The following is a 26,835-nucleotide window of genomic DNA, read 5'->3' as shown; positions in this document are numbered from 1 at the left end:
TAAAAAGCGCATTATTCTTACCCTATGGAGGCAACCATTACCAAAACACAGCTATGAACAAGGAGTAAGTGATTCAATTGTGATTTTTTGACAATGCTTTTAAGTTGTTTTTTTTAGAGCTCTATGGAAACCCTCAAAAAAGCTATTGCTGTTTTTTTGAGTATGTCAGAAGAAGTGGAGAACATCTACAGTAGATTTCTAAACAATCAGGTTCCTGCTCTGTAGGCCGGTGCAGCAAATTCTCTGAAGTCCTTAGGAAGCTTCGTGCAAGATCTTGTCCTCAAGGTAGCCATTACAGATGGTATAGGAATGTCATGATGAACTTGACCTTTCTCAGCTCTGAGACCTGTGCAGAGACATGAAATAAGAGGCTGGCCCAAAATTGCTGTGTAGCCCTTTCTCCAAAGGTAATTTGGAATTAAAATCTAAAACTCACATGGCTGATTGAAAAGTCTGTTAAGTCGAGTCTGTTTCTGGACACTTGATTGCAATCTGCAGCGTTTCTTCAAGACAAAGACTTCTGGGAAGAGGGAAGAATGTGCTGAAGCACAGCCCTTATGGATCTTGTGGTAGTCAGCACCTCCACAGCTTGAGCTTTCCAGGTCATTGCACTGCATCAATCTCTGAGATAGGGTCATTCCATTCATCTGTCTGATCTCTCTGGAGCTATTGCTTCCCATTTCACTTTGAATATCATGTGTTTAAGGCCACTTTCCCGGGTGTGTGGTCTAGGTGGTTTCTGGCAGCTGTATTCAATTTACACTGAGGACATTTTAAGATAATTAGAGAAAACTAAGTCTCTAGGTGTCCTCCTCATTACCACAAACACTGCTTGCCTTTCAAAAATCCCCTGCTCACAACCTGAAACTCTGGCAGTCTTTTCTGCTGATGTTAGGTCTGTTTGTGGGGGAGTGTGCTGGGTCACTTAGTCTCAGGGCATGTTCATTTTAAATTCAGCAGCCGCAGGAGTTTAGTGGAGAGATTTGCTAGACTGATAGCATGCAGTGGACACTTCTTCAAAGAACACCCAAGGGACTTTAACAAACAGGGCATGTCAAATGTTGTGTTTGGAGCTGGGGCTGGTGCTTGAGATTGTGTATGCTAAACAGTCCTAAATCTTTGACTTCTCCTGTTCAGAATCTTATCCACCCAATGACTAATGCAGAAACTTCCCTTTTGTCTTTCACCTCCTTCTGCTCATTCATAGCCTGTGCTGTGTAAGATTCACACACTTTTGCAATGGGAGTTTGACATTTGGTTGCACGTAATTATAAAATTGGAAACTTTCAGAACTGGCAAAAAACTTGGTGCTTCGAATTCCTTGTGAAGTCGAAGTGTCTTGTGATTCACAGTGCTGAGAAAGTGCATTACTAAAATACTCTGGTCATAGGCAGAGACGTTCACATTAATGATAAACATGTATCATATTCTCAGTTCTTCTCAACACATACCATGTGGCCTGTTAATTTATTGAGTGCTGTTAGCTGCAAAGATGTAGAAAACAACTTTCAAGCTAGGAAGGTGTAGTCAGATCATAGAAATTGTTGGTCCTCTTAGAAGCTGGATACTGGGATAGAAGGATCTGTCATCACCACACTGTGGATATTTTAAATGTGCTTCAGATGGGCTGAACTTAGCCATGGAGTTCTAAGTTTAGCAAGTACAATTTAAGTATCCAGTGTTAAACTTTGTGAATAACACTAACTAAAATACTCAGGGTTTGTAGTGTTCTGGTCAAAAAAAAAAATGTTTTCCAAAGTCTTCCTGTTCTGTGGTTTTTGTTTTCCATGAGGATTTTTGACAGGTAAAAAAACCCGACAACAGCAACAACTCAAAACAAAAATAAGGAAAAAACACCCCCCCCCAACAACAACAACAACAACAAAACCAAACCAAACCAACCAACAAACAGAATACCAAAGCTCTATGTGGAAATACATCTTTTTGCCACAGAGTTCTGAATCATGGATGATTGTTGCTCTTCTGTCAAGATGCCTCCTTTTCATTGCCCCTAGATAAGAGGGAAAAAAAAGGAGCTAGCTATCTGCAGTTTTGGATAGTCCTCATGGCCTGACCCTCCAGAGAGGTAAAGATTCTTATGCACCACTCTTCTATTGATTATAAAATGAAAAATCTTGGCTTTTGGATGGAAATTAGAGGAGCTTTTTCTCAGGAAAAATAGGCATCTGCAGCTTTTGGAGGTGCTTTTTGCACTTGTTAGCGGAGTTATCAAGCAGTAATTTTTCTTAATACAATGAAACTGACAGTGGAACTCAATTAAAAATGAATTCTTAATTATAGTTCATAAGCCTTCTTAATTGCTCACAAAAACTAGTGACAGTTTTTCACCAGAATTGTTTCTAACTAAAAGGAAATTCAGAATAATTTTGGTAAATCTATCTTTAAGAGCTCCTGTGACTTTGACTTTATCTTTTCGTTCATGAACTTCAGTACTTTATGCTGAGTGGATTTGGGGTTTCTTGGTTGTTGTGGTTTGTATTTTGGCTTTTTGGCTTTGGGTTTTTTTGTTTGTTGGTTTGGTTGGTTTGTTGTTGTTGTTTGGTTGGTTTGGTTTGGTTTGGTTTTGTGTGATACTGAATCAGCTAACAATCCTGACATTTTGCTTCAGAAGGTGTTTTTTGTAAGTGATGAGTCTACTAGATTCATTTATGTGCTAGAAATTAACAAGCAGTGATAAATACGTCAATACTAGGGAAACCAAATTCTCTGTTAATGGATGTTAAGATTAAACACCTGCTGAAAGCACTTGAGACACAACTGACTGCTCTTGCTCCCATACTGGACAGGTGAAAAATGATGTGAATTATTGGCATGATCCAGCAGACTTGACAAGGAGTTGGAGATCTGAAGACCATCTGAAATGGTGGTAGAGAACAGTTGTGATGAAGGGTCTAGTTTTAACAGCTGTGGTATCAAATATAAACCCAAGATGCACTTCTACTCTCACCTGTGTAAAGCTTGTATAAGTAGGCCCTAAGTATATTCTAGCTTATTCAAAAGGGAAGAAAAAGGATCCAGCTTTCTGAGCACATGCTTTCTTTACCTACATTGAAACTTGGAGTTTCCTGTGCTTCATGTCCTTTCTCCCTTAGTCTGATTGTCATAAAGAAAAAAAAAAAAGGCAAGAAACCATTGTTTTGCATATAATTCCAAACTGGATGTATAATTCTGGGAAGAGGAAGGAGGAAGTCTTTCAGCCGAATGATCATCGCTCAGCCCAATCCCTTAACCCGGAGGTAACCTCACCAAGAGTTTTACAGAGTTTCAAATTTTTCTTCCAAATACTGCCAAGAGGAGCCTCACAAAAGGAAAGGGATTTCAGCTGATTTTGGCTCTATTTATTTCTGTGGGCATTTCACAGTATGTGGGAATTTCACAGTATTTGACACTCTTATTGTCTAAAATCCCAGATTAGTCCTGTTCTTCATTAACATTCTTCTGATTTATACTACCCCCTTTTCCTAGGCACATGGTAATTTAGAATAATGGGTTTAGATCATGATCCTTTACTTCTTTGTTATAGTCAATACTGAAAAGTTAACATTGAATGAAAGAACTATGTAGCTTCACTGTAGTATGTCAATATTTTATATTCACTGTTAGAAGTTATACAGCTGTATCTCTCAGGCTGGCAGATAAAATAGCAAACGTTCAAGACAAAAATGTTCTAACAAAAACAAAGAATCCACATTGTCTTGGGAATATCCAGATACCAAAGTTAAGGTAACTCATGAGTAAAAGTTAAGATTATGTTTGATTGTATCTACAGTTCTTTATGTTTGATGAATAAACAAGGGTAGATTCTCATCTTCTTATGCTGAATAACTTCATAGCAGAAGTCTACCAAGCCTTCTGGGAAAAAGGCTCTCCTCAGCAAGAAAAAGTGAACAAGGACCTTTACTATCATGTTCCTCTGTTGCCGGTGGACAGTAAGATCAACACTCCTTGTGTAATGTTTCTGTAAGATCTTGGATTTTAAGGATATTACGGATTAGTTTCTTGCTGCCATTTAATCTTTGTAATAAGTTTGGGAGTTTTTCCTTCTTTTGGAAATAAGTACACCATGACACCAACTGGTGATGCCATGAAGAGCTGTGAATCAGGATGTACCAATATTTCCAAGTGTGCTGCATCTCTCAGGAAAATGTTACATTCATTCACACTTTATTCTGCAATGTTCTCTATGTACAGTAACCATTTTTCTGTGCTATTTTGCACTAGGTCATTCTACAAATTTTGTGGTTTATTATCTTTCAAAAGGCCAAGTGACAAGTGAATATCAAAAGTATCTGACTTATATGTGTAATCAGCGAGCAGTTTCAGTCCAGTGTAAAGAGCTGTAAAATGCATAGCACTCATACAATTTGAGTTTTAGGACATTTCTACTAGAGACAATCCAACCTTGGCAATCTAACACTAGGAGGTAGTAATCTATACATGGAATTTTTTTTATTTACATCAGCTTTTATGAATTAAAAAAGTGATTTCAATTGATTTTCCGCTGTCGTTTTCAAATAGTTTCCATCCTCCATCTGATCCTAAGATGTATGAATTCAGTTAAAAATATTCTTATACAAGAACTTCTTTTTTCATGCAAGGAAGCATGCTTTGCATTAGGAGGCTAAGTTATTGTGACTGTGTTCTTTAACATTAGCTTTTACCTTTTTATCCTGTCACTGGAGATTATTTTCAAAAATGCTTTTCAAGCAAAAATATTAGTGATCCTTGAACAAGTGCTCTAAAGTTCATTAACCACCCTGCAACACAAGTTGCAGAAGTAATTGGATATTTAGGCTTTTTATTGATTGGTTGTTCACATAACTAAAGGAATAAATGAAATGAGCATTTCAGCTGTTGTCCAAGAGAGAAGCCAGGTACAACTAATGCCCAGACTAATTCTGCTGTTCATTGAGATATTTCTATTAGGCAAAGCCCCCTTGAATTACATTTGGTACCTCAGCAAGGACAATTCTGTAAGCAGAAGCAACAAAATAGGCAGGAGAAACAATCATATATCATGAGAGTTTTCTCCTGCAGGCTTGGAAAGAGCTACTTAGAGCACTGATGCCCCTATGAAGAAAAAGATCTCTCTGAAACCTGGACAGAATTTTCAGTAGAGGCTTTTAGCATAAGCCATTTTTACCACAAGCCATTTTTACCACTTGGACCTGCACCTAAAATTGAACCATAAAAGTTAAGTGAAATATAAAACAGGTCACTGTAGTCAGGACCTTCTCAGGTAAACCTCCTTAGGTGCTTTTCTGAACATAACTCCAAGCAGTGCAACAAATTCACTGGTGTGATGATCTAATCTTACAGTTACAGAGGTAACATTCATTACGGTGAAGTCTCTGTTCCAGGTGAGTTGTCACCACCTAATGAAGGCCACAGAGGAAAAATTCAGGTACCTTATCCTTAAAGAAATAGTAGAAATAGAACTACCAGCTTCACCATCACCTTTTAGATGGAAGCACTCTCTTTGACTAATAGCATCATGATCTTCTTCTTTCCCTCTGACACTGACAGTGGGAAGGATCCCATCACGCAGAGAGGGGAAAAGTTAGTTCTTTACTGTAACACTGGGAGAATAGGAAGTTGAAAGGCAGACAGAGAAGACAACAGCTTGTTATTTTCTTCTAGTGAACATTCAGAGAAGTGCTGTGTTACCCCAAGAGGAAAGGTGTCTGCATCAGATCATGTACTTGTGCAGCTCTGCCGTGGTCAGTAGGGAAAATAAAATCACACCAACAGAGGTGTCATTCCCACCCACAGTAGTGAGTGGAAAGAAGCTGCTGCTGAGAATAGTGCTTTTTTTCTCCTTATATTCCAGGAAGTGGCATGATTCAATTATGTTTTATTAATATATGTATTATTATTAGAGAGTACCCAGGGACAGCAAATAGATAATAAAAATTGATACATTGTAGTTTAGGAAAATAAAATCAGTCTTTTATACACTCCTTTTAACAAAGTCTACCAACCAAATTGGAAAGGATACTGTACTAATAGAATTTTCAGAAAATACTACTTTGGTAGTGTAGACTCGATATGAAATCTGAGCCCAATTAAATCAGTGGGCAGTTTCCTACATATTATGCAGACCCAAGATTTTGCCCTAATTGCGCATAGGTAGTCAATATTAGGTTGCCAACTGTCTTCCAAGAGATCAGAGATATTTTAAATAAAGTAGAGTTTCAAGGTGAAACAAACAATTCAGCAGTGAGACAGCTAAGAAGGTACTGTTAATGATATAAATTATTGTCAGCATGGAGAACAAATTTTCTTTCCAATGTCTTTCCAACCAGTATTCCCTAATTAAAAAAAAAAAATGTTATTTTTTTGGGAAAGATACATTCTGCTAATGTTTTTACCAGGAAAACATTCCAGTCACTCTGCTAGGATGAGCTAATATGATGATGGTTTATTTTCATGTACAATATACAGCATCATGAGACAGTGGAGATAGGTCTTTCAAATCTGATAAGTGCATGTCACAACCACACCAAACAAAAATGATAAAACACGAATATCCTGAAAACAACAAAATTCTGCAAAACTTGTAGTCATCAATGAACATTTAAGTTAATTTAACGATATCTAAAAGTTCAAAAATTCATAGTAACACATTGATACGAGTGTTAGCTTGTAACAAATATATTGTAGATTTGAATTTTTGTCTACCACTTGTCACAGATCATGACATAATTATATGTGGCACTAATCTATGAAATGAGTAACAGAGTTCAATATGATTACTATTCAGTAACTACAATCACTAACATCAGGAATAATTATGTCCTGAAATTATTTTCATCCCCTTCAGTGTATTTTAGCACATATAAGTACACTTCTCTATTTGATTTAAATTATCGAGCAAAATTACTGGCAATATTCGCTTTCAAATTATCACGCTCATCTTTGAAAACCTTATGCAAAATCCTTTGAAACAGCCTCTATAAAATTTGGAGCGGACATGAGTATTGTAAATGTGCAAATGATGGCGAAAAGGGTAAATGCAACCAGGCACAACCTGTCTATCACGGCCGCTGCAAACTTCCACTCGCTGCAGATCTCCTCACCCTCGTCCTGTTTCCTGAATCGCGTTGCTATGAACTGAACTTCCTCCAGGATCTTCACGATCACCGGGATAGTATCCATTAGAGCTTTCTTTTGAATGAGCTCGATGTCTTCTGCTGAGGGGCAAGTAATCTTGCCGGTCTTGCTGCCGAGGTCGTTCTTCTGGGGGCAGCACGGGCTGTCCATCGCGTGGTAGCTGTAGATGGAGTTGCCATTGCTGGACTGGTGCCCGGGCAGGACGTTCACCTCCATGCTGTTCACACTCAGGTTGTGCTTGGAATAGCTGTATTTGCAAGAGAGGGGCTTTATGTTTTCCCCGGGTTTTTTCATTCGTAGAAACCAAGCACACCAGTTCAGCAGGACGACACGGACCTGAAAGAGAGTTACCAGGGCAGAAACACAGGGGACTTTTCAGCATTTTAGAAGTTTTCAAAACATTTTGTGACTATCATGGCTAGTCTGTACTGTCTTTTAGAAACACTGATGGATTTCTGCTGTTTTTTGAGGGTCTAGCTTCTTACCAAGGATGGCCTTTTTCTGGATCTGTTTTGAGCATAGAGGTGTTCAACACCCAATTACATTATAGAGTAAGAGAGATGTAAAATCTTACTTTACAGAATGGTTCTTGAAGTCTCATCTTTAGCAAACAATCCCAGATCTCTGCAATTGAGCAGCGAGTACAAAATTGGCTGTATAGTTTTGAAGCATTTCTCAGATTGTAAGGAAAGAGATACACTTAAATATTTTGGGGGGCCAATATTTAGATTCTGCTGAAAAAAAATTCCTTTACAGCAGAGTAACAACTAATTCTAGCACATTCACTGCCCCCATTTCTGTTGTTTATTCTAAATAAAAAAGCTTTGATTGGCTTTTGTTTTTATTTTTGTTTTTGTTTTTTTTTGGGGGGGAGAAAGCCATTTATACCCCTTTGAAGAGTTCAACCACGTAATACAGGAGGTGTTTTTAAAAAAGAGTAAGAGTAAATCAATTAAATTTAGCAGTTCCAAATCTGAATGCTGCTGTTAATTTCTGTCATTTCCCTGTGCACTGGTGCATCACGAGACTGCCCTAACCTGTACATGGCAGATTGTGCCTCATATGTTTCTTGTCAAGGTCATCAAACGAGCTAACTCTGGAGAGTGCATCCAGAATTTTTTCCCAGTGAAATGATCTTCAGGTGTTTTGTCTGAAATCTAAGCCCGCTAGAATTCCCGTTGGTAACATTGTTAACTGTGAAAGGCAGTAAAAAGGATGTGGAACCAGTAACACCTTATGTGAAGAGCAACAAACTAAATCTGCAAAATCTTGTAATTAGAAAGTCCTCCTGGTGTTATGTGTACAACGTGGACATTTGCAATGTGCTTGTGAAAGACCCTCCATGCAGCCAGGCCTCTTTAATGACTTTATCATCCTGGTTGCAAGTCAAATAATCTGATGTCCAGGAGAGAACAGAAGTGGTCTCTGGTTTCACTTCAGAGCCTTGGCCCAGGACTCCCTGTGTAATCCTGCTCCAGTTACTTTGGTCATATTTGACCTGGGACCACAATTTGCCTCCGAAATCGTTGGACATGCAGGATAAGATGACTCCTACGTTTTCACAGTACAGACACAGGAATGGGAAAATTAGAGTTAGCACTTTCAGTTGCTGCTGTGATGACAAGCATAATTTCAGAAAGGAGGAAGCATTAATAAACACAAATGGGAAAAATAATAGTAGCAAAAGCCAAAACCAATGACTGGTGGAAGGCAGTTACACCTTTTTTTTTTTTTAATTCTGCAGTGCGAGCTGTTCTGTGTCACAGCCCTGTGCCATTCCCTGTGAACCATTCTGCTCGTCTCCCTCTAATGAATCTTTTATTCTTCATCGCTATCCTCGTTTTGGCTGGAATAGAATTAATTTTTTTCCTAGTAACTGGTACAATGTCGTGTTTTGAATTCAGTATGAGAATAATGTTGATAGCACACCGATATTTTAGTTGTTGGTGAGTAGTGCTTAGCCTGAGTCAAGGACTTTTCAGTTTCCTGTGTTCTGCCAGTGAGCAGATGCACATGATGCCATGAGGGAGCAATGGCTTGGACTGCTGACCTGAACCAACCAAAGGGATATTCCAAAGGGATATGAACTGTGGGAAGTTGGTTGGGAGCTGTTGATTGCTGCTCAGAGACAGGCTAGGCATCAGCCAGCAAGTGTTGAGCAATTGTATGGGGCATTTTATTACTCTCTTTCTCTTCCTTCCTTGATGTTTTCACTACTATTATTATTATTAGTAGTAGTAGTAGTAGTAATATCAGTAATATTATTACATCTTATTCTGTTTCAATTATTAAACTGTTCTTATCTCAACCCATGAAGTGTTGGTTTTTTCCCGATTTTCCTCCCCACCAGGAAGGGAAGGTGAAGTATGAGCAAGTGGCTGCGTGGTACTTAGTTGCCGGCTGGGTTCAAACTACGACAGTCCTGAAAGACTATTTTCCTGTTATTCATATTATTTTGTTTTCACTGAGGTCTTTAAATAGTTTATTATTTCCTCTGTAGTCACCACTGACAAATAGAAACCTATAGTGTTGCAGCTTAAAAAAGCTGATCCTGCGTTTAACTGAACTTACCTAATTACAATGTACTCTGACTACTCATGGAAACAAAACGGGACAAAATGGAACAAGATAAAGGTCTTAATTGCTAGCAATATGTCAGCAGTGCCAGTGCCAAAGGGAAGAGAGAAATTAATTCTCCAGGACTGTGTAATTCCAAAATACAATGTCAGACAACTTTCTTATTAGAAAATGTGAATGTGTCTGCCTTAGCTCTGGAAGGAGATATGAGCTGAAAAAAAGAATTCCTCTGATACAGGAATACTGCTTTTTCTTCAGAGTTTTTACTCCTTAGGGAAATTACATTTATAACTACAGTCAAACACATTTTCCACAGAAAAATAAATACTCAGAAGACAGCAACACAGCTTTTAATATGCTTGGATTTTCAAATGCTCTATTTCCTTGAAAACAGACATTTAGGCACAATCTGTTCTTGTCGTACCAATTAACTGAGGAGACAGCTGCAGCACACGGGTTGCTGGAGAACAGACTGGATATGATGATATGAATTTATACTCTCACCTGCACTGTCATATCTGGGTTTCTATGAAGGAAGGACACAGATACAGCTGCCTTCAGGGGTCAGCAGCCTAACAGGGCTGTAAGCTTCTCCACTACAGTCCTCCTTTAACCAAAATACAGATGCACTGGTGGTTCCCATCAGTCACCTTCCTGGCCTGGTCCAGAGGAGACAGTCTCCAATTAAAGCTCTCTTGATAAGGGATATCAGCACCTCAACAAACCTGAACATGTCCAGGTTTGAAGCATATCAAAAGGAAAGTCCAAAGCCTAGTGAACCTGACTTAGGCACAGCAAAGAGCCAGAGTGCTCTTGCTTTTTCCCTCAAAACTCGTTCTTCTCTCAGTTCTTGGTCTCTCCATCTCTCTTTCCTATGCAACAGTCTTGGTTGTCAGCAGAGGAAGGTCAGTTGGGCTGATGTTATTCACTTCCAAACTGCTCAGTAGCTGGGCCTTCTTCAGTGCTCTTTTCCATGTTATCTCAGCAGACATTCTCAAAAGTGTCAATCGGCCAGCAGCTCTCACTTCTCAGCTGAGTGGCCAACAAATGCCTTGACTGAACACCTTGGATTTGAACTCCTGTCTTGGAAAAAGCTGGTTTTAGTAAGTCACCAAAAATTAATAGAAAGGAAGGCACAATTCTCAGCAGCAAAATAAGGGAAGAAGTGAACACCTACAGGGAGGCTAAACACTAACAGGCACTCTCCTCCCTCTTCTGGTGCAAAGGCCAAGCACAGAGACCTTGAAAGGCGGGCAGGGAAAAGAAGATGCTCAACTGTAAATACTTTAGAAAGCGGGTGTTTAGGTAACTTGTCCAGTCAAATCTTCTGGGTCTGCAGCTTCTCCCACGAAAGCCCAAAGATCCAATGCCTTCTCTTGCAACTTACTCCAGTAGCTAAATCCATTTAAGCAGCAGGTGAGAACAATCTTGTAACAATATCCAATTAATCAGGGTTAGAGTTTTGCCATAAGCTGGTGTTTGGCTCTGTCAGGATGAGGATATTGTGGGGAGTACATAGATGGTAAAGATAGCTGCTGGTACTGAAAATGGAGAAAACAGGTTTTACGTAAAAAATTTTCTTTTTTCTGAAGTTGGCTATCTTAGATTCCTGGGTTTTATGAGGCAAAAGTCTTTCAAGGTGTCTCTGTAAGAAACACCTTACACAGGCAGATGGGGGAAACTAAAAAGGAAAAAAAAGGAGACTTTGCCATGAATCCCAACGACTGAGCCTTGTCTGTATCTCACAGAGGACAAATACCTACTGTTGTGGGGTCAGCCTCTTCCCTACACACTTGGAATTCACCCTTTTCTTCTTGAGATCCCTCAGTCCTGTCAACTTGTCTGGTCTACAGCTTTTACAGTCTATCATCTGTGCTTCCCAGTAATGCTTTCCACAGTCTTGGCTTCCTGATGGCATGTTTTGTAATGTGTGCCAGTTCAGCTGTGAGGCCACTGAACAAGGTTCCTCCAGAGTGAGAATTTGTTGTACGCTGTGTTTCAAGGTGAGAAACTAAGAAACTGGTAGAGAGAAGGAGCTGACTTGCAGGGCCTGTGAGACACATGAGCCATTGTGTCTACGTTCTTCAAAAAGCAGACAAACCAAAAAAATTTTCTATGGGGGCTCTTACACTGCTGCATACCCTGAACATTTAGACATCTGAAGCATGTTTGCCCAGATTTGTGCCCTCAGATTTTGCTTACATGCAGGTTCTTCCAGAATTCACACGCTCTGATGTCTTGAAACTAAAGAGGATTTTAAATAATACAGCACTTTGAGAAATAATTGTGAGCATGCTTCATTGTTATTGGACTTTAAAAAAAATGCATTGAAGCAACAGTTTATTTTAAGAGAGGCTAAATTAGAAAGCTGTTCTGTGCTTGGACCGACATTGGTAACCATGTGATGCTCATCATCATGTCAGGATAATTGTCTAGCATGACAAATGTGGTGAATGAGATACCAGAGGATGCTGTACAACCAGACCTCAGTGAAACCAGGGTGGTAGATAGCTGACTGTGACTCTACTTTCATTCTTTTACATTTTATAATTACAAAGCACAACTTGCCTATTCTAAAATCAATTAGGAAAAGAAGAGGGGAGAAAAAAAGCATCATTTTCCTCTAACTTGAAAATCTGAAGGAAACATTCCTTTTGAAAGCCAGCTGGTGTTGGTGCCAGACCTCACTGGGCTAACAAAGTCTGCTGCTGTCTGTAGAGAAGTCTGTAGAGAAAAGAGGGTCCACATGCTAATGCACTGAGAGTGGATCAGATGGCAGCAGACAAACTGCCCAGTAGAGACTGGTGTTTGTTTAGCACGTTGAAATGTCACATTTTTTGTCAGTACTGGATATTTCTTATCCAGTGTCTGCTGGATAAGAAATCAAAGGTGGTGCCCACGGGATTAGCACTTGCAAAGTGGGTGCTGAGCAAAATTACTTTGTCACGACTCAACCACTATGTTGTAAATGTAAACAGAAAACCCAAATAAGAAAGACTGGTTTTAATGGAAAAGTAAATTTAGTACGTTTTTGTTCTTTAACTCCATTAGGAAACGTAAGTATCAAATATGCTTTCTATAGCTTACTGTTCATATTAGTGGAGAACAAATGCCGTCCCTCACCTATAAAAAATTTACTACAGCTTTTAGATTTTATTTTTTTTCTTTCAGTAAGAGCCTGTTGAATATTTACCACCAAAGCTGCTTACCCATTTGGGCATCTTTCCCGCCTGGGGGTCGTGATGGTGAAACTGCAGAACCAGCACTGTTACCACCACAGACAGACCAACGATGACCATGATGCTAGCAAAATACTGAGCTGCAAGGAAAAGGAGGACCTGGTTAAGGAGAGAAAAATCCAAGCAAAGAGCAAATAGCATTCCTTGGCCATGCCTTGAGATCTATATTTAAGAAGCGCTGCATCACGTCCGAACACCCACCCTCTTCTCTGAACTGCTACACTGGAGCATTTGAGGCCTTTGAGGTTTCCAGTGTATCTGCTCAGCTCCCTCCTCTCCAGGGAGGGAAGAGGGAAAACTACTTGGTTTTTGCCCCATGCCTGCTGCTGAGGCAGTGAGAATTTTAGCTGACAACACCTCCTGAACAGCAGCATTCCCAGTCCTGGATCTCCCATTCTACAAGCAGAGGTGCTGGAGGGAGATGCTGTCCTCGTGGTGCCACTGGATCCCTTCAGAAGGTGTCACCAGTTCTCCACCTTTGTCCCACTACTATTCACAAGTGGTTAGGCATATTTTTCGTTACTCCTCTTTGCCCTCAAGACCACTTCTTCTGGTTCCTATGAAAGCACACCACACCTTTCTTGAGCACTAAATTCAAATTTGCTCTGCAGGAAAGAAATCAGGATCTTGAATGCCAGAACTGAGACTTGAAGCCATGTCTCCTAAGTGGCAGTACGGCTTTGTTGTGCCAGGAGTGAGGTTGATGTACTGGAGTGTAAAGAAGAATTACCCACAGGGAAAATGACATTTGAAGGTTTCAGTGGCAAAATACCAGGGAGCATTACTGTTGGCTGATAGGATGGTACATTGTGGGAGAGAATGTCACACTGCCCCAGACTACAGCCTCTTCCCACTCCCAGCCCTCCCTTCTGAAGTTTGCAGGAAAAGTCAAACATTCAGTACAAGCTCCAAGGCAAGTTTTGTTCTGTCTGTATTTCTGAATACCAAATCTCACTGCTTCAGCAGCAAAAAGCTTGTTCATAATAATGACGTTCTCGGGCCTTCCTGAAACCAATGCTGCAATTGCTTCAAGAGGAAGACATGGCTTTTCCATGGCAAAATGAATTATGTATCTAGATTAGAAGAATACTCCCAAGGGTGAGTTGAATTTAAAGGTCTCTGTTGCGCTTATTCATGAGAGAAGAGAGTCAACAAGCAGGCAGAAGCAGAGCAGAGCAGGAACTCAGGTTTCAGGGAAGCTATTACATGCCCCATGCAACAGAAACACAGTAGTGTTGATATCATTGGTTTAATTACTGCTGTGAGTCACTAAATAACTTCCTTATACTCTATGCATTTTGATGCCACCAGACTTCAATGGCCTGAAGTGGTCCGTTTAAAATGTCTTTGGCTAGGATTTTTCACATGTCCTTGGAAAATTAGTCACCTGGTTAAACTTGGAAACAACCTGTTATCTGACTCAAGATCCCAGCCAATGATCAGCAGAGGAATTGACACTCCTGTTTGGTTTTTTTTTTATGCTGTAAACCTAGGAGCAGAGGTCAGTGAACTGCTGTGTAGACCCACTAGTAAATGGAAAACAGTTCTCTGAGGAATAGAGTGGGAACCACAGGGGAGCTGTGGACCCATAAAGAAAGATGTGTTATGTTTTTGCCTGGTAATAATCAAGAGTCTGGGTGTGCATCATGTGCATTTTGAGGGGGTGAGGTGGGGTGCTTCTCCTCAAGGTGCAGTGAAGTTTTCAGTTGGAAAGTAAGGATGGAGGACATAGGGCATAGTAATTCAGCCCTGTATGTTACTGTCAGGCAATCAAATGTCACGAGATATCTGTGAAATCCAGCAGAAAGATTTATGGCCACCAAGTAAGTGCAGGTGCTGTATTCATTTCAGAGAGACAAATCACAACGTCCTGGAAATGCCCAGGCCTACTCTAAGACTGGATTTTGCCAGCCCTGAAGAACCAACAGGGAAAGGGGAGGAAGAAGGTAGCAATGACAGGCAGAGTTGTTAGTCTTTCACATCTCTGGCTGGAGATACAATGAAGGCTGTTGTCTTCTTTTCTGTGACAAGAGGATGTAGACCAAATCGCCTTTGGTCAAAAAGGAATTGCTAAGTCATGTGTCCATGGGTCTCTGATTGAAAACATAACTGTCCTTAGAACATACAGCCAGGTAGGGATGATCAAGACCCTGAGTCTGGACTCAGTGGCTGTTCCCTTGTAAGGAAAGGAAAGGCCCCAGAACTGAGGGGGTATGTCCACCAGGCAAAATGTTCCTGGCTCTGAAATGGTATCCATACCTACTCAGCATTTTCTGATCTTTTCTTTCAGGGTTTAATCCTACATCCTTTCTTTCCTGGGAGCACGAAAACATGGTCTTCCTGCAGCAGTGAGGAGAACTGCTGAGGAAGACTCCTGTGCTGTCTTCCATGCACCTAAAATCATGGGTTAATCTTTCTCCACTCTGCTGGCTTGGCATCTCTGTTCCTGGCAGTCTCTAGCCCCCACACCAGCAAGGTCAAACTCATCACCTGGTGACAGCTAAAAGGGCTGCTGCCCCTGTTCACCTCTAGCACCCCCTCCGATATGACCATGACCCAAACTTCTCCAGCAACCCTGTGAGCAGAGAAATCCTGCTGCTGAAAGGATCAAGCTGGAATGTTCACGGATAACACTCCTCCTTGGAGCCAAAGGACTGCACTCTTCACTCACTCTGCCCTAGCACCCCACAGCCATGAATTAATGAACTCTATTTCTGGGTCTCCCCTGATGTTGCTGAGCAAAGAAATAGAATGCTATCCTGTTAGATGTTGCAAGGGGAGATAAGTAATAGAGGAAAAGCTGTGCTTAGGTCTCCCAAGCAGCAGCTCTTGCCTAGTCACCAGACTTTTATTGACAGTATTTTAGAGTCCATCGTAAGTCCTATAGCACTTATCCATTTGGGGCTTTGAAGTCGTTGTTCTCAAAAAATCCTATCCCCATGTGCGTCTGTTGGCAGGGATAAATGCAAATCTGATTTTGCAAAGAAGCCGTTTCATTTAAACTGCAGGGGGGAAATGGTCAGCAACTCTCACTAACAATGTCTCTGCGTCCTACTTGTTGCTCCTGGTTACTGGGTCAACTTGGAGTCTTTAACAAATTATTTCACTCTGGGAAGTGTGTCAGGAACAGCCATGCTGGACTGGAGTGCATTTGAAAGACCAGGGACCTGGCTACTGTTAAGTCAGATGCTCTGAGGTACAGCTGGCAAGTGATGGACACATTCTGGAGGGGAAGTAGCTCATTTGCACTCTGCCTTAGAAAGCTTCCAGAGGCCAGGAAAATGGACCAGAAGACCTGTGTTTGAAGCCCCTTGATATCCCTGACTTACACAGCACCATTCCTCAGGGATACTGAAGTGTGTACTGGTCACTTCTAGCTGCTCTTCATTTGTTTTAAAATGTGTTTGATGCTTTCTTCAGCAGTTGTACATGAACAGAAAAGCTGTTTTGGATGCTTGATTCATCTCCTTAAAACAGTATGAAATATTTGCTCTTTCACAATTGATCTTCTTCCCTTTATTTGGCAAAGGAGGAATGATATAAGATAATATATGGACAGCTGTTTAACATTTGGGAGTTGTCAGCCTCTGTCTCAGCACTATCATAAGATGATACTGTTGTCTTAGCAAATATAGATTTAATACAAGCACAGATAATCAGTAAGGTCTTCTAAAAAGTCAGCAAGAACAGCTATTTGTTCTTGCAGGCATATTCTGACGTCACCTATATCAAAAGGATAACAATGACTCGCAATTTATACCTTGAAGGGCATTCAGCACCATTCTTTGATGTTTTTGAAGACACACTGCTGAAGTGGAACTGGATTAACTTCAAGGACTAATTAGGAACAAGGTAAATAAAACAGAATCTTGAGGAGGGGCAAGATGATTCCAGATGGATGCTTTGCCTTGTTGATTTTATCACTGAACACTAACTGAGAAATCAGTTATCATATCCTTGTGAACGTCGACCACAGGAAAGGCAGAGCATCTCCACTGTGACCAGTTGCAGTCTTGTTCCTGGGAAATAGCAGGGGAAGGAGGAGAGTGTTGTGTGCAGTTATCCACATTGCTCAAGTTGGACTCCTCCCACTGGTGTTCTTGTTTCCATCCTGTCTTTGCAGGAAATGCCAGGTATTGCCTGTGAAATGATGGACTAGTTTAGAGCTGCACTAAGTCAAGTAATTTCAGCCTTTCCGAGTGCTTTGTGCTTCTTGTGACCTCAGAACGAAATATTCATTGCTCTTCCTTCTGGAAACGGTCCAGGTTAATGAACTGAAGCCTGTGGAGGATACTGGGGGGCTTCCAAGTACTCTTCTGTGCTCCTATGGCAGGGATCAGGCCTGGTGCTGGGCAGCTGCTGTGGCAGTCTACAATTGGCAATGGCAGAGTTACTCAGAGACCAAGAAAGTTAAAAGATAGAGGACAAATTCTGTTGTGGAGTTACTGTTGTACACAAACAGCAAAGAATGACAGAGGAGAACATAGGCAGGAAAACAATTTCCTGCATTGTTGAGATTAGTTGTGGCAGACACACCTTGTGCCCCATGAGCTCCCTACGACAGGAGAAAGTGAAAAGCATCATCCCAGTCTAGATGGTCCCTCATGAGATGTCTTAAAAGAGTGAGAGATTTCAGGATTGGACTCTGTGTCTGCCTGTTGATTATGGTACTTGTAGAGGGAACAGAGGCAGTGTTTTCACAGTGTTTTCAAACTCTCCTCCTCCCATATGTTTTCAAAGAATAGAACTGTGTATTTGAAAAGTAAAACTCTTCTTTTTTCCTTTCCTTCCCCCCCTACCGCCCCCCCTCCCTCCCCCCTAATTAAAAAGGCATCCAAAATTCTTGGCTTTGGGAAAAGCACCACTGATCATGGGACATGAAACTGTAAGAGCTGCTGAGAATGAGAATTTGTGTTTTGTGGAAGAGATTGAGCAGGGTCCTGACACCAGCAAGGTACCAGGCAGAACCATGTAAGGGAGGGGAGGGGAAATATTCCAAAAACTCAAAAAGAGACAGGGTAAAGTGAAATGGCATCAGCTGAGAACATATAGGAAGATGACAGAAAGTGTAACAGGAGATTAATTTAATTTTCTCTCTCTAGTTAGAACCACTAATGCCTTATGTTTGTAACTTAAAACAATCTGTGACTCCTGGAGGTGGCAAAGCACCCCATTGTTTCCCTGTTTCAGTAATTTGCAATCTCATTTGCTGTATGACTAAATGCGAGAAATCACCTGAAGCATCTGCTGCCAACTTGGTTATTCACAGTGTAAAACCTTCAAGCTTATTGAAATAATGTAGGCACGATGAGGAATGGCAAGGAGAGGATACAGCTGAAAAATGTCATCATAACAAAGCCCTAAGCAGCAAGTAAATGTTGTGTCTTTTAAAGACGCAAGCAGAAGAGCTCAGCAAAATAAGACAGAGAGAAATGCAGTTTCTTTAAGTGGAGATGAAGATATTATTGTGCATTATTTGATATGTCCTGCCAAAACGTCAAGCATCGTGTGGATGTTAATCATAGGAAGTGACAGCTCCTCATATTCATGAGCCTCATGTTCCCCTTTCAAACACTATCCAGGACCATCTTCCAGGTGTTCCACACTTTCTGCCATCAACTCCTCTTAAAGCAAAATACAGATTTTTGATCCCAAACCAGTGGTGTTATTTTGGAAAGAGCTGGTAGGAAATAAAGATTTGCAGCACTTTGAAGTTATTTAGGTGTGGAAACCAATCAGAAATTATTAACCAATTCTCCTGTGGAAGGGGATGCCTTGAATTGACAGATGGGAAGAGTGTTTATGGAAGAAACAAATCATCTGACTGGCCTGAGAGGTCTGAGTATTTCATGTCAAGATTTGACTTTTAAGCATAAGTATGCCCTATCTACTTTGACAAAGTATTTTGAAAGTGATACCTCTTCAGAGCACTGGCTAGGATGGATGAAGAGCAGCCAGTTCGGAGCCTATTGCAGCCTCGGTCTCAAGCTCAAGGAGTCCTGCTGTAGGTGCTCCTGGTTGTTTCTGTGTGTGACTGTACTTTGTGCTGCCTGGGGCCTGAACTCAAAGTCTGCAGAGTTTTGGACCAATACAAGTGTAAAGACCTGGGTGGGATGTTCAAAGCAAGTATTTTAGGGTCTGTGACTACATGCTGTCACTCTGTTCCCACAGCGGTGGGACTGCAGCACAGTAAACCAGAGGTGAAAGCAAAGATGGACATGGGTGGGTGAAGGAGGTTCCCCACAGCCTGTATCTCACTGCAGAATGGAACAAGTGGGGCTTACTAGTGGGGGCTGATGTTTTCTTAAAAACAAAACACCTGGTGCTGGAAGAAGGCAGGATCACAGCAGGATGGGGAAGTATGGACAGCTACAAACTTTACTGCGCCATGTGGCCCCAAAGGTTTTCCCCTTCTGGAAGTGCTACTGCAAGCAGGTAGAAAGAAGATGTGTTGGTTAGGCTCCTAACTAGGTTCATCTCAATATTCCAAAGCAATGGGGTTTGGCCATGTCTGACTTTAACATGGGCTGTGGATTGTTCTGTCTTTCTGAAAAACTGGCTGGTTTTGGTAGGAACTAAACATGACATTAGGAGATGAATTTTTTTAAGTTTATGAGCCCAAACTAGCAGCTTATCCTGAGACAGTTTTTAAGACATTACTACAGCAGTGCATGATAAATTTGATTCTGTTCACTGCTCTATTTGGTGCCACTGAATGTGGGACCACAGGATCACCAACTGTGCAATCTTAAGCAGGCTCCTGTCAAAGGATAGTCATGAATAGGAAAAGTTATAGATAGGAATCTCTATTGACTTAGGGGAATTTGTTCCTTAGTAACTTCTTAATGCATGATTTCCTTGCCGTAACTACAAGGTTGCTTTTCAACAGAAAACAAAGTTTAATGAAAAAGATCAGGGATATGAAGACTTCAAAGGAATTCAGGCGTATGTCTTTTGCCTAAGGAAGGAATTCATCCTTTCTCCAGAGATGGTCACATAACCATTACCAAACCCAGATCTGATTATCCACAGCTATTTACATAGAATCATAGAATCATTTAGGTTTGAAAATACCTCTAACATCATTGAGTTCAATCGTTCACCTAACATGGATCACATCGTCTTCATAGAAATAAAATAGTCCTTACAGTTCAGATCTAAATGCCTCGAATGTAGTTCTCAGATGAATTACCTAAGCCTTTAGTTTCAAGGGGCAGGGCCTGAGTTTGCACAAAAGCTCTAATAAAAATAACAGTATTTGTTAATAACAGTATTCGTTTAATTTTGGTTTGGTCATTGAAGCAGGAAATCAACACAGTGGGACACGGATATCCTTTCTTACGTAATGCACTGGACTGGGTGCAATAGTGGGGATGGGAAGGTGCATGAAATTCCTGTGAAATTACTGGTATGTACAGTACAAGAAAAAATTGTGCATAATTGCATAGGTTTTTAGAAACAGAAAAAATGATTGTCATACACCTGAGCTGTGTCACACAGATTTCACGATTTTACCCAGTGATTAGTGCACTCAGACCAGTAATTAAGGTGTGTATCACATCTGGAGTTCTCTGTATTTCTGCGTATACTTTCCTCAAGTAATGAACTCCAGCTGTCTACTTACATAGACTCTTGGTAAAAGTAATTTTAAAGAGAAAAATTAGAAGTGAGTAAAATTACAAGTGCGTTCCCGTGAGGCATGATTAAGCTATAGTAGGAAGGGTAAGTTTAGGACACAGCTGCTGCTATGTAGCCATGTTCTGAAAGTCTTTTAGGAGCTACACTGGAGTTTTTAAGTGCTAGGAGGGACTTCCAGGATGCTTTAGAGAAAGAAGCCTTATTCATAAAATTGACTTCTGAATTCTGTGTTGGACTCTGACTAAAATGTTCTGTTTGCAGATTTCATAGGACCTTAATGCTTTTGATTCAAATGGTTGAGCTGACTGCTGTGCTATGGGATGGTTAATGTTTTAAACAGAAACAGAAGCATTTTTCTCTGGTTCAACCTTCTCCTTTCTTTGGCATCTCTGCAAAAGGGTAGGATTTGACTTTTGAAATATTGTGGTGCCCTGCTTCACATAGATATGTGCTGTTGAAAACATCTTTCAAAATATCTAGTTTCCCAAAAAGAGAGGATGTGCTGAAGAAGGATGGGAGCAGACACACGCTGCTGGGCAAGGAGCAGCTACCTGCTGATGCAAATGCAAATCCCAAAAAGCTGAGTGAGAACGAGGGGTCAGCCTGTCCAGCTGGAGCATTTCTTGGCACAGAAAGTGGGTGGCTAAACTAGTCTGAGAGGTGCTTCCTTTATTGTTAACGTAATTTGAGGCCAGGGGAGAGTGGCCTTGACTAAGATGAACTGAGGGGTGATTTCCACATTTCTTTGTAAAAATGTTCCAAAGTGCAGAAGCTGGTACTTTTTTTAAGTATTGTATTAGACCAGTTCTCCTTTGCTCCCTCAAAGACACTCCAAACAGCAGCTGTGAGAATTTCCCGTGCTATTACAGTTCAGTAGTTAAAGCTAGGGTCAGAAGGAGGAGAAAATAAGAAGTACAACCTGTTAGGCATTAGTGGTTTTGAAATAGCAAAGGCTGCAGGGGTTCATGCAGGTTCAGGTAGGTGTGGATGCTTGTTTATTGTTAAAAATTCAGATCCTAAGAATATAACGCAGATTAATTTTAAAGTGTGTTTTCAAAGTATCTCTGCTCCCACAGTCACGAAGACAAGCAACAGTGACTTTTCTGGTGACCAGCAATGAATCTTTCTACTTCAAGATCAAATTACCTGCATTCTTCACTAACTACATGCTGTAGAAGATTTGTTTATTCCTGTGACCTCCTGCTAGGCATACTGATTCTCCAAAAATTGAATGAGCTGTCCAAATGTACTCCTTTTCCTCACGTTAATTTCTGGGGAGATAACACTGGAAAACTGTGATCATGACCTGATATATTCAGTTCAGCAGCTAAAATATCCCATTTGGGAATACCTGTAAGATCACTGTGGAGAGATTATGCTATATCATCCTGTTAGAGTAAGGATGAGGTTTTCAGAACTCGAGATCATGTAAAACCACACAGCCCAGCTTTGAGCACTGGCTGAACAAGGGCTGTTTGGGTGCAGTGGATGAGGGAGTCAGGGATTTATTGTAAGATCTGAACATGCCCAAATCCACAAGATCACACAGGTGTCACCAAGAGTCCTAACAGTATCACTGCAAGACAATGGAGATGGGGTAAGTTCCCTGATAACTGGAGAAAGATAGATGTTACGTCCATCTCCAAAAAGCCCAAAAGGACAATCCAGAGAACTACAGCTCTGTCATTGTAACTTCTGTCCCTGGGTAAATCAGGGAGCAAGTCCTTAAGGAACATTTCTAGGCATTTAACAAGGATAAATCTTGTCTGACCAACATGATTGCCTTTTATAATAAATTACAATATTTGCATATATGAGAGAGCAGTGGATGTCATTTACATCCACTTTAGCAATGCTATAATAAATAGAAATTGGTCTGTTATTACAGCATCAAAGTCTGTAATAATACATAACTGTTCATAGCTTTTTTGGTTTAAATCGTACATTCTTTGATAGCAGACTGTATTAATAGAAACTGTTCTGGTTAAAGCTAGTGGACTGGGCATAGGCAAGTGTACTTGTTTATTAATTCTAAATGGTTTTTGTTAGGTATTACACAAAACAAAAATACATGAACAGTGGTTCAAGACGCCTTGTGTCTCCCCACTACACACAAAGTTTCTCTTAGAATTGTATCTGTCTCCATTGTGCCATAGGTATATGTTCAGAAGGGTGTTTTGTTAGTCTTTTGGAAGCTCCTGTATGACTCAGAGTCAAGAGTCCTGCTGATTTTCTCTAAGATGTGTAATTTATTTGGAGGTTTTCAGAAACCCTTGCCTATGGGTGTCATTGTCCTAACTGTGGCACGCTCATCCTCCTTCCCCAAAGTTAGGTCTAGATTTAAATCCTTGAAGAGAGATAATAAGCTTGGCTGAGTAAATGCTCTTTCATACTATTCATGTTATAACTTCTGTGAGGCTTTCATTGTACAATGGTGAGGCCCATCTTCCATCAGCACCCAGATGTATTGTTGAGTATTGTGTTAATTTCTGCTGTCCGAAATGTGTACTTGAGTCATGATTTGTACTCACAGGTTTTCCTGTGGTGTTCATTCATCTTTATTTTGTAAAATAGAACAGGTTTATTTTCTCTACCCTGCAATGGTTCCTCAAGTTCTCTTCTCAGCTGAGAAACTGAGGCCCCATGAGATCAAGGGAAAGGGATAATCCTATAAAAACAGAGGATGCAATAATGCCTATCTGGCCCATGTTCCCAAGATGATGATCTGTCCCATTGTTTTCAGTATATATGAAAAATGTTCCAGCAATATATTTGAATTTTGACTATTGTATTCTGAGTTGCTCTTCGGATAGAGAGAAGAGGAGGAGAAGGGGGAAGGTGGGGAAGAGTTGCATAACAGCAGGGAGGCAGGGCAATGCAGAAGGAGAAAGATGAATTTTCCCCAGAGTTGTTTCTGTGTTCTCTCAATCCTTGCAGTTAGCAGCTTATCTGATATTTCCAGTGCCCTTTTGTGTCCCTCGTGTAGGTTCTTTTCATACATGAGAAATGATAAAGTCCAGACTGACATTCAGTCCTGGCATTGCTGAATGCAAAACCAGAGTAACAGAAAGAGTCAGTCCTCAAATTGGCTTTGAACTGCTCTTGAGAGGCATCATACACTATGCACAAAGCAGAGAAAATCAACTTACCTATTAGTGGGACTGAGTCAGAAGTTGCAGGCATGATCTCAGCCACAAGCAGCATGAATACAGTCAAGGAAAGAAGGACAGTGATACCTGCAGGGAATGAACATGTTGGGGAAGAATGAGGCACATGAACTCTGCAGCTGCTCCTCTGAGGTCTTTGCTGTTAAATATAGCTTTGTCCTGATCTACAGAAAAGCCAAACCCACGACTTCACGCCTGTCAGTGCAGATGAGAACTTCCACAAAGTGAGAGAATTTTTGGATGCAACTCTATCTGCTGTCTTTTTGCTTTTTCCTAATACACACAAACCCTTACTCCTCTTAAAGTAATGGAGAAATCTTTCCTGCTGAGAGAAACGAAGCTTGCAGAACTGCTGAACTACATTGCTTTTCCAAAACATAGCACAAACAAAGGCCAGATGGTTGTTAAGGGCTGGGAGAGGCTTGCACAGACAGAAGTCTAGGTTTTGCTATTGCATATTATATAACATCCCCCAAAGAGATACAGCCTGTTTTAAAAGAAGAACTTTATTCTATCTGGAAAGGCTGTTGCTAAAGCTAACTGTCCTGGTACTGAGAAATCACAAGGTCAGTGCATGAACATTAGATCCTATTTTTGTGTCAACATTCTACTTCAGCTCAGATTAGTCTTTTCTTTGTCTCCATCCTGTATTTCATAGATAGCAATTGTAGCATCCATAGCCTGTGTTTTACCTCTTGTAAGACAGGCTGCTCAGATACTTCTTTTTCTTACTAACTCTAAGGATACTTCATATGATCTAAAAGGCTCTGCCCTGAAACAGAATCATGCACAATTAACCCTTAAGGTCTCATCTGTTGTATTTCCAGCTCTCCTCTGTCTTGTCTTGGAAGAACTCTTCCTGTTTTTATCAACACAAACACAACAGTAAATATAATTTATCCCTTTCTTGGCTGTCACTGCTTTGCATTCAAAGGGGATTCGTGGCTAGTTGGTTTGGGAGCTGAACTTTAAAGGCAAAAAACCAGTGCCCAGCTGCTGCTGCTCAAAACCCTTCAATCTTTGTATCTTGGTAGGTCCTGTCTGAAAAACAAAGTTAATCAACTACGAAATGCATTGAGATGTAGTAAAGAACATAACAATGAGCATGACAGAATACCATCACTTCTGCCTGTGCCAACAGCTTATTTTTCAGCCTTCTCCCATGTTAAAGTCCAAAAGATTTTAGGATTGTTTAGAACGGGAAGTGTGAATACCATACAGAAAGCTGTTGTCCCTTTTCTGCAGCCAAACAAGTACTTCTATTGCTCTCCTAGTGAAAATTTAATCCATCAAGCACCACATCACCATGAGGTATTTATTTTCTGTTTTATAGGATGCTTATGAAATAAATGAATACTTTAGCACTCACCTAAAGAGATCTTCTCCCCTGAATCAGCTGGCAAAAGGAATACGAGCAGTGCCAAGCCAGATATGAGAACACAAGGAATGAGTAGATTCAAGCCATAGTAGAGGGTGCGTCGGCGCATGGTGATCGTGTACGTCACGTCTGGGTATGGTTCTTTGCAGCATTCATAGTACATCTCGTTCCTCTTTCCTGGGACACCTACAGAGAGGGAGATAAGAGCAGTGGGGAGAGGTGCAAGACTCCTAGTTATCCCCCTGGACTGGGCCAGGAGCTGATGGTTTATGAGCCAATGTGTGTCACCTCCATCTGCTGTTCCCAGTCTTCCTTTTGTGTTTTCTAGGCTTTCTGAGTCACTTGAATCCAGCTTAGCCAAGAGAGCTCATCTGGGCCAGAGCAAAACAGTGCTGAGCATCCCAACATCAACATGAAAAATGTGCATTCTGCCTTCCTACATTCTGTGAGTGTTGACATACTGCTGATGTCATATTCACTAGCACACACAGCAGATTTTCTGTGTGACAAGTGCCACTGCTTCTTATTTTTCTGTCACTCTTTGATACACATTTGCTTTTTTTGTCAAGAAAAACACACAGGATATGGGTTAATTTTCAAAAAAGGATGTTATGTTAAGTTTAAAGCCTGTGATACCTGAAGGTTAAGAGACATAGTTTTCCAATATAGCTGTGCTGCAGGGTTGGCCATGGTGACCCTGCTGCAGTAGATTGCCTGACATGCTGCATGATGGGGACTACAGCAGCACAGAGAATGTCAGGGGAGCTGGAAGACTTCAGCACCTTGTATCTTTCATGCCAAAAATTTCTCACTTTTTTCGTTTCTGTGGACAGGACAGAAGATGTGATGATGTGCATATTTTGGCAGGAGCCTAGCAAAGTCTTCACAAAGGATATGGCTGTGGCTTGCCTGAGGTGCTACTTACTGCTTTTACTGTACGAGCTAGATAAGTCCCTGTTTTGTTCTCCCCTGTTCAGGGTTGAAGGCAGATAAACCACAGACTCTTAATCGGACATGCAAAGTTATTGGACAGAAATAAGCACTATAAAGGAACACTAGATAGTCAGGAGTGCTCTGAAATAAGCACTAAGTTGCACTTTATGAGGACTTCACTATGGAGTCCTCTGGCTTCTCATCAAGCTGAATATAATTTTTCAGAATCCCTGAACAGTAAAACTAATGCATGCAGTTGGTCAGGGCAGTTATTTCCTTGTCTATATAGCAAGACTGGAAGATAAAATGTCTTCTTTGCAGCCTCTCCTTAGAGTTGTCAAGTTCCATCAATTTCCGTAGCGTTGCTTCTGACTTATAACTGCACAAATGAGTTCAAAATAACCCACTAGAAACTCACACTGAATGCCTGGTTCTTATTTTGAAAATGCAGGTGTCTTCCAAAGCACAGAAGAGAAGAGAGACATACTAATCTGCAGTTATTATGAACACTTCTGTACACTGGTACACACTTCGATCGTTTTCTGGGTAAGAGACATTCATTTATGTAAAAGTTTTGCTGAAGTATTTTTTGCTGAAGTATTTTTTACACTGATCAGTTTTGCTGATGTGTTAGAATAAATGTGACAGTAGTGTTCCGTGCACCTACATGAGGCACATCCAAGTTTGGTACTGACAAACTGCTCAGATGCATCAAGACTAGTAGCTTTCATTTATATACTCAGTGGCAGGCACTTGCATCAGAACACAG

The 26,835-nt window shown here is 40.8% G+C and overlaps 1 protein-coding gene across 2 annotated transcripts in view; it reads right to left on the bottom strand.

Moving 5' to 3' along the window:
• Nucleotides 1-6,458: 6,458 nt before the first annotated feature.
• Nucleotides 6,459-26,835, bottom strand: part of LOC103757651 (neuronal acetylcholine receptor subunit alpha-7-like) — a 58,365-nt gene continuing 37,988 nt past the window's right edge. For both annotated transcript variants that reach the window (XM_018085901.2, XM_008923811.2), the window contains exons 7-10: nt 25,125-25,319; nt 23,738-23,824; nt 12,921-13,030; nt 6,459-7,470 (exon numbers count right to left, since the gene is read on the bottom strand). In XM_018085901.2, the coding sequence (XP_017941390.1) occupies nt 6,949-7,470; nt 12,921-13,030; nt 23,738-23,824; nt 25,125-25,319 (914 nt within the window). In that variant the 3' untranslated portion in view covers nt 6,459-6,948. The remainder of the gene's footprint in view (nt 7,471-12,920; nt 13,031-23,737; nt 23,825-25,124; nt 25,320-26,835) is intronic.

The sequence above is a fragment of the Manacus vitellinus genome, unplaced genomic scaffold, assembly GCF_001715985.3.
Source record: "Manacus vitellinus isolate BGI_N305 unplaced genomic scaffold, ASM171598v3 scaffold_9_pilon, whole genome shotgun sequence".
Lineage (NCBI taxonomy): Eukaryota > Metazoa > Chordata > Aves > Passeriformes > Pipridae > Manacus > Manacus vitellinus.
The sequence above is the reverse complement of the archived record's forward strand: the minus strand, read 5'-3'. Positions and strand labels throughout refer to the sequence as shown.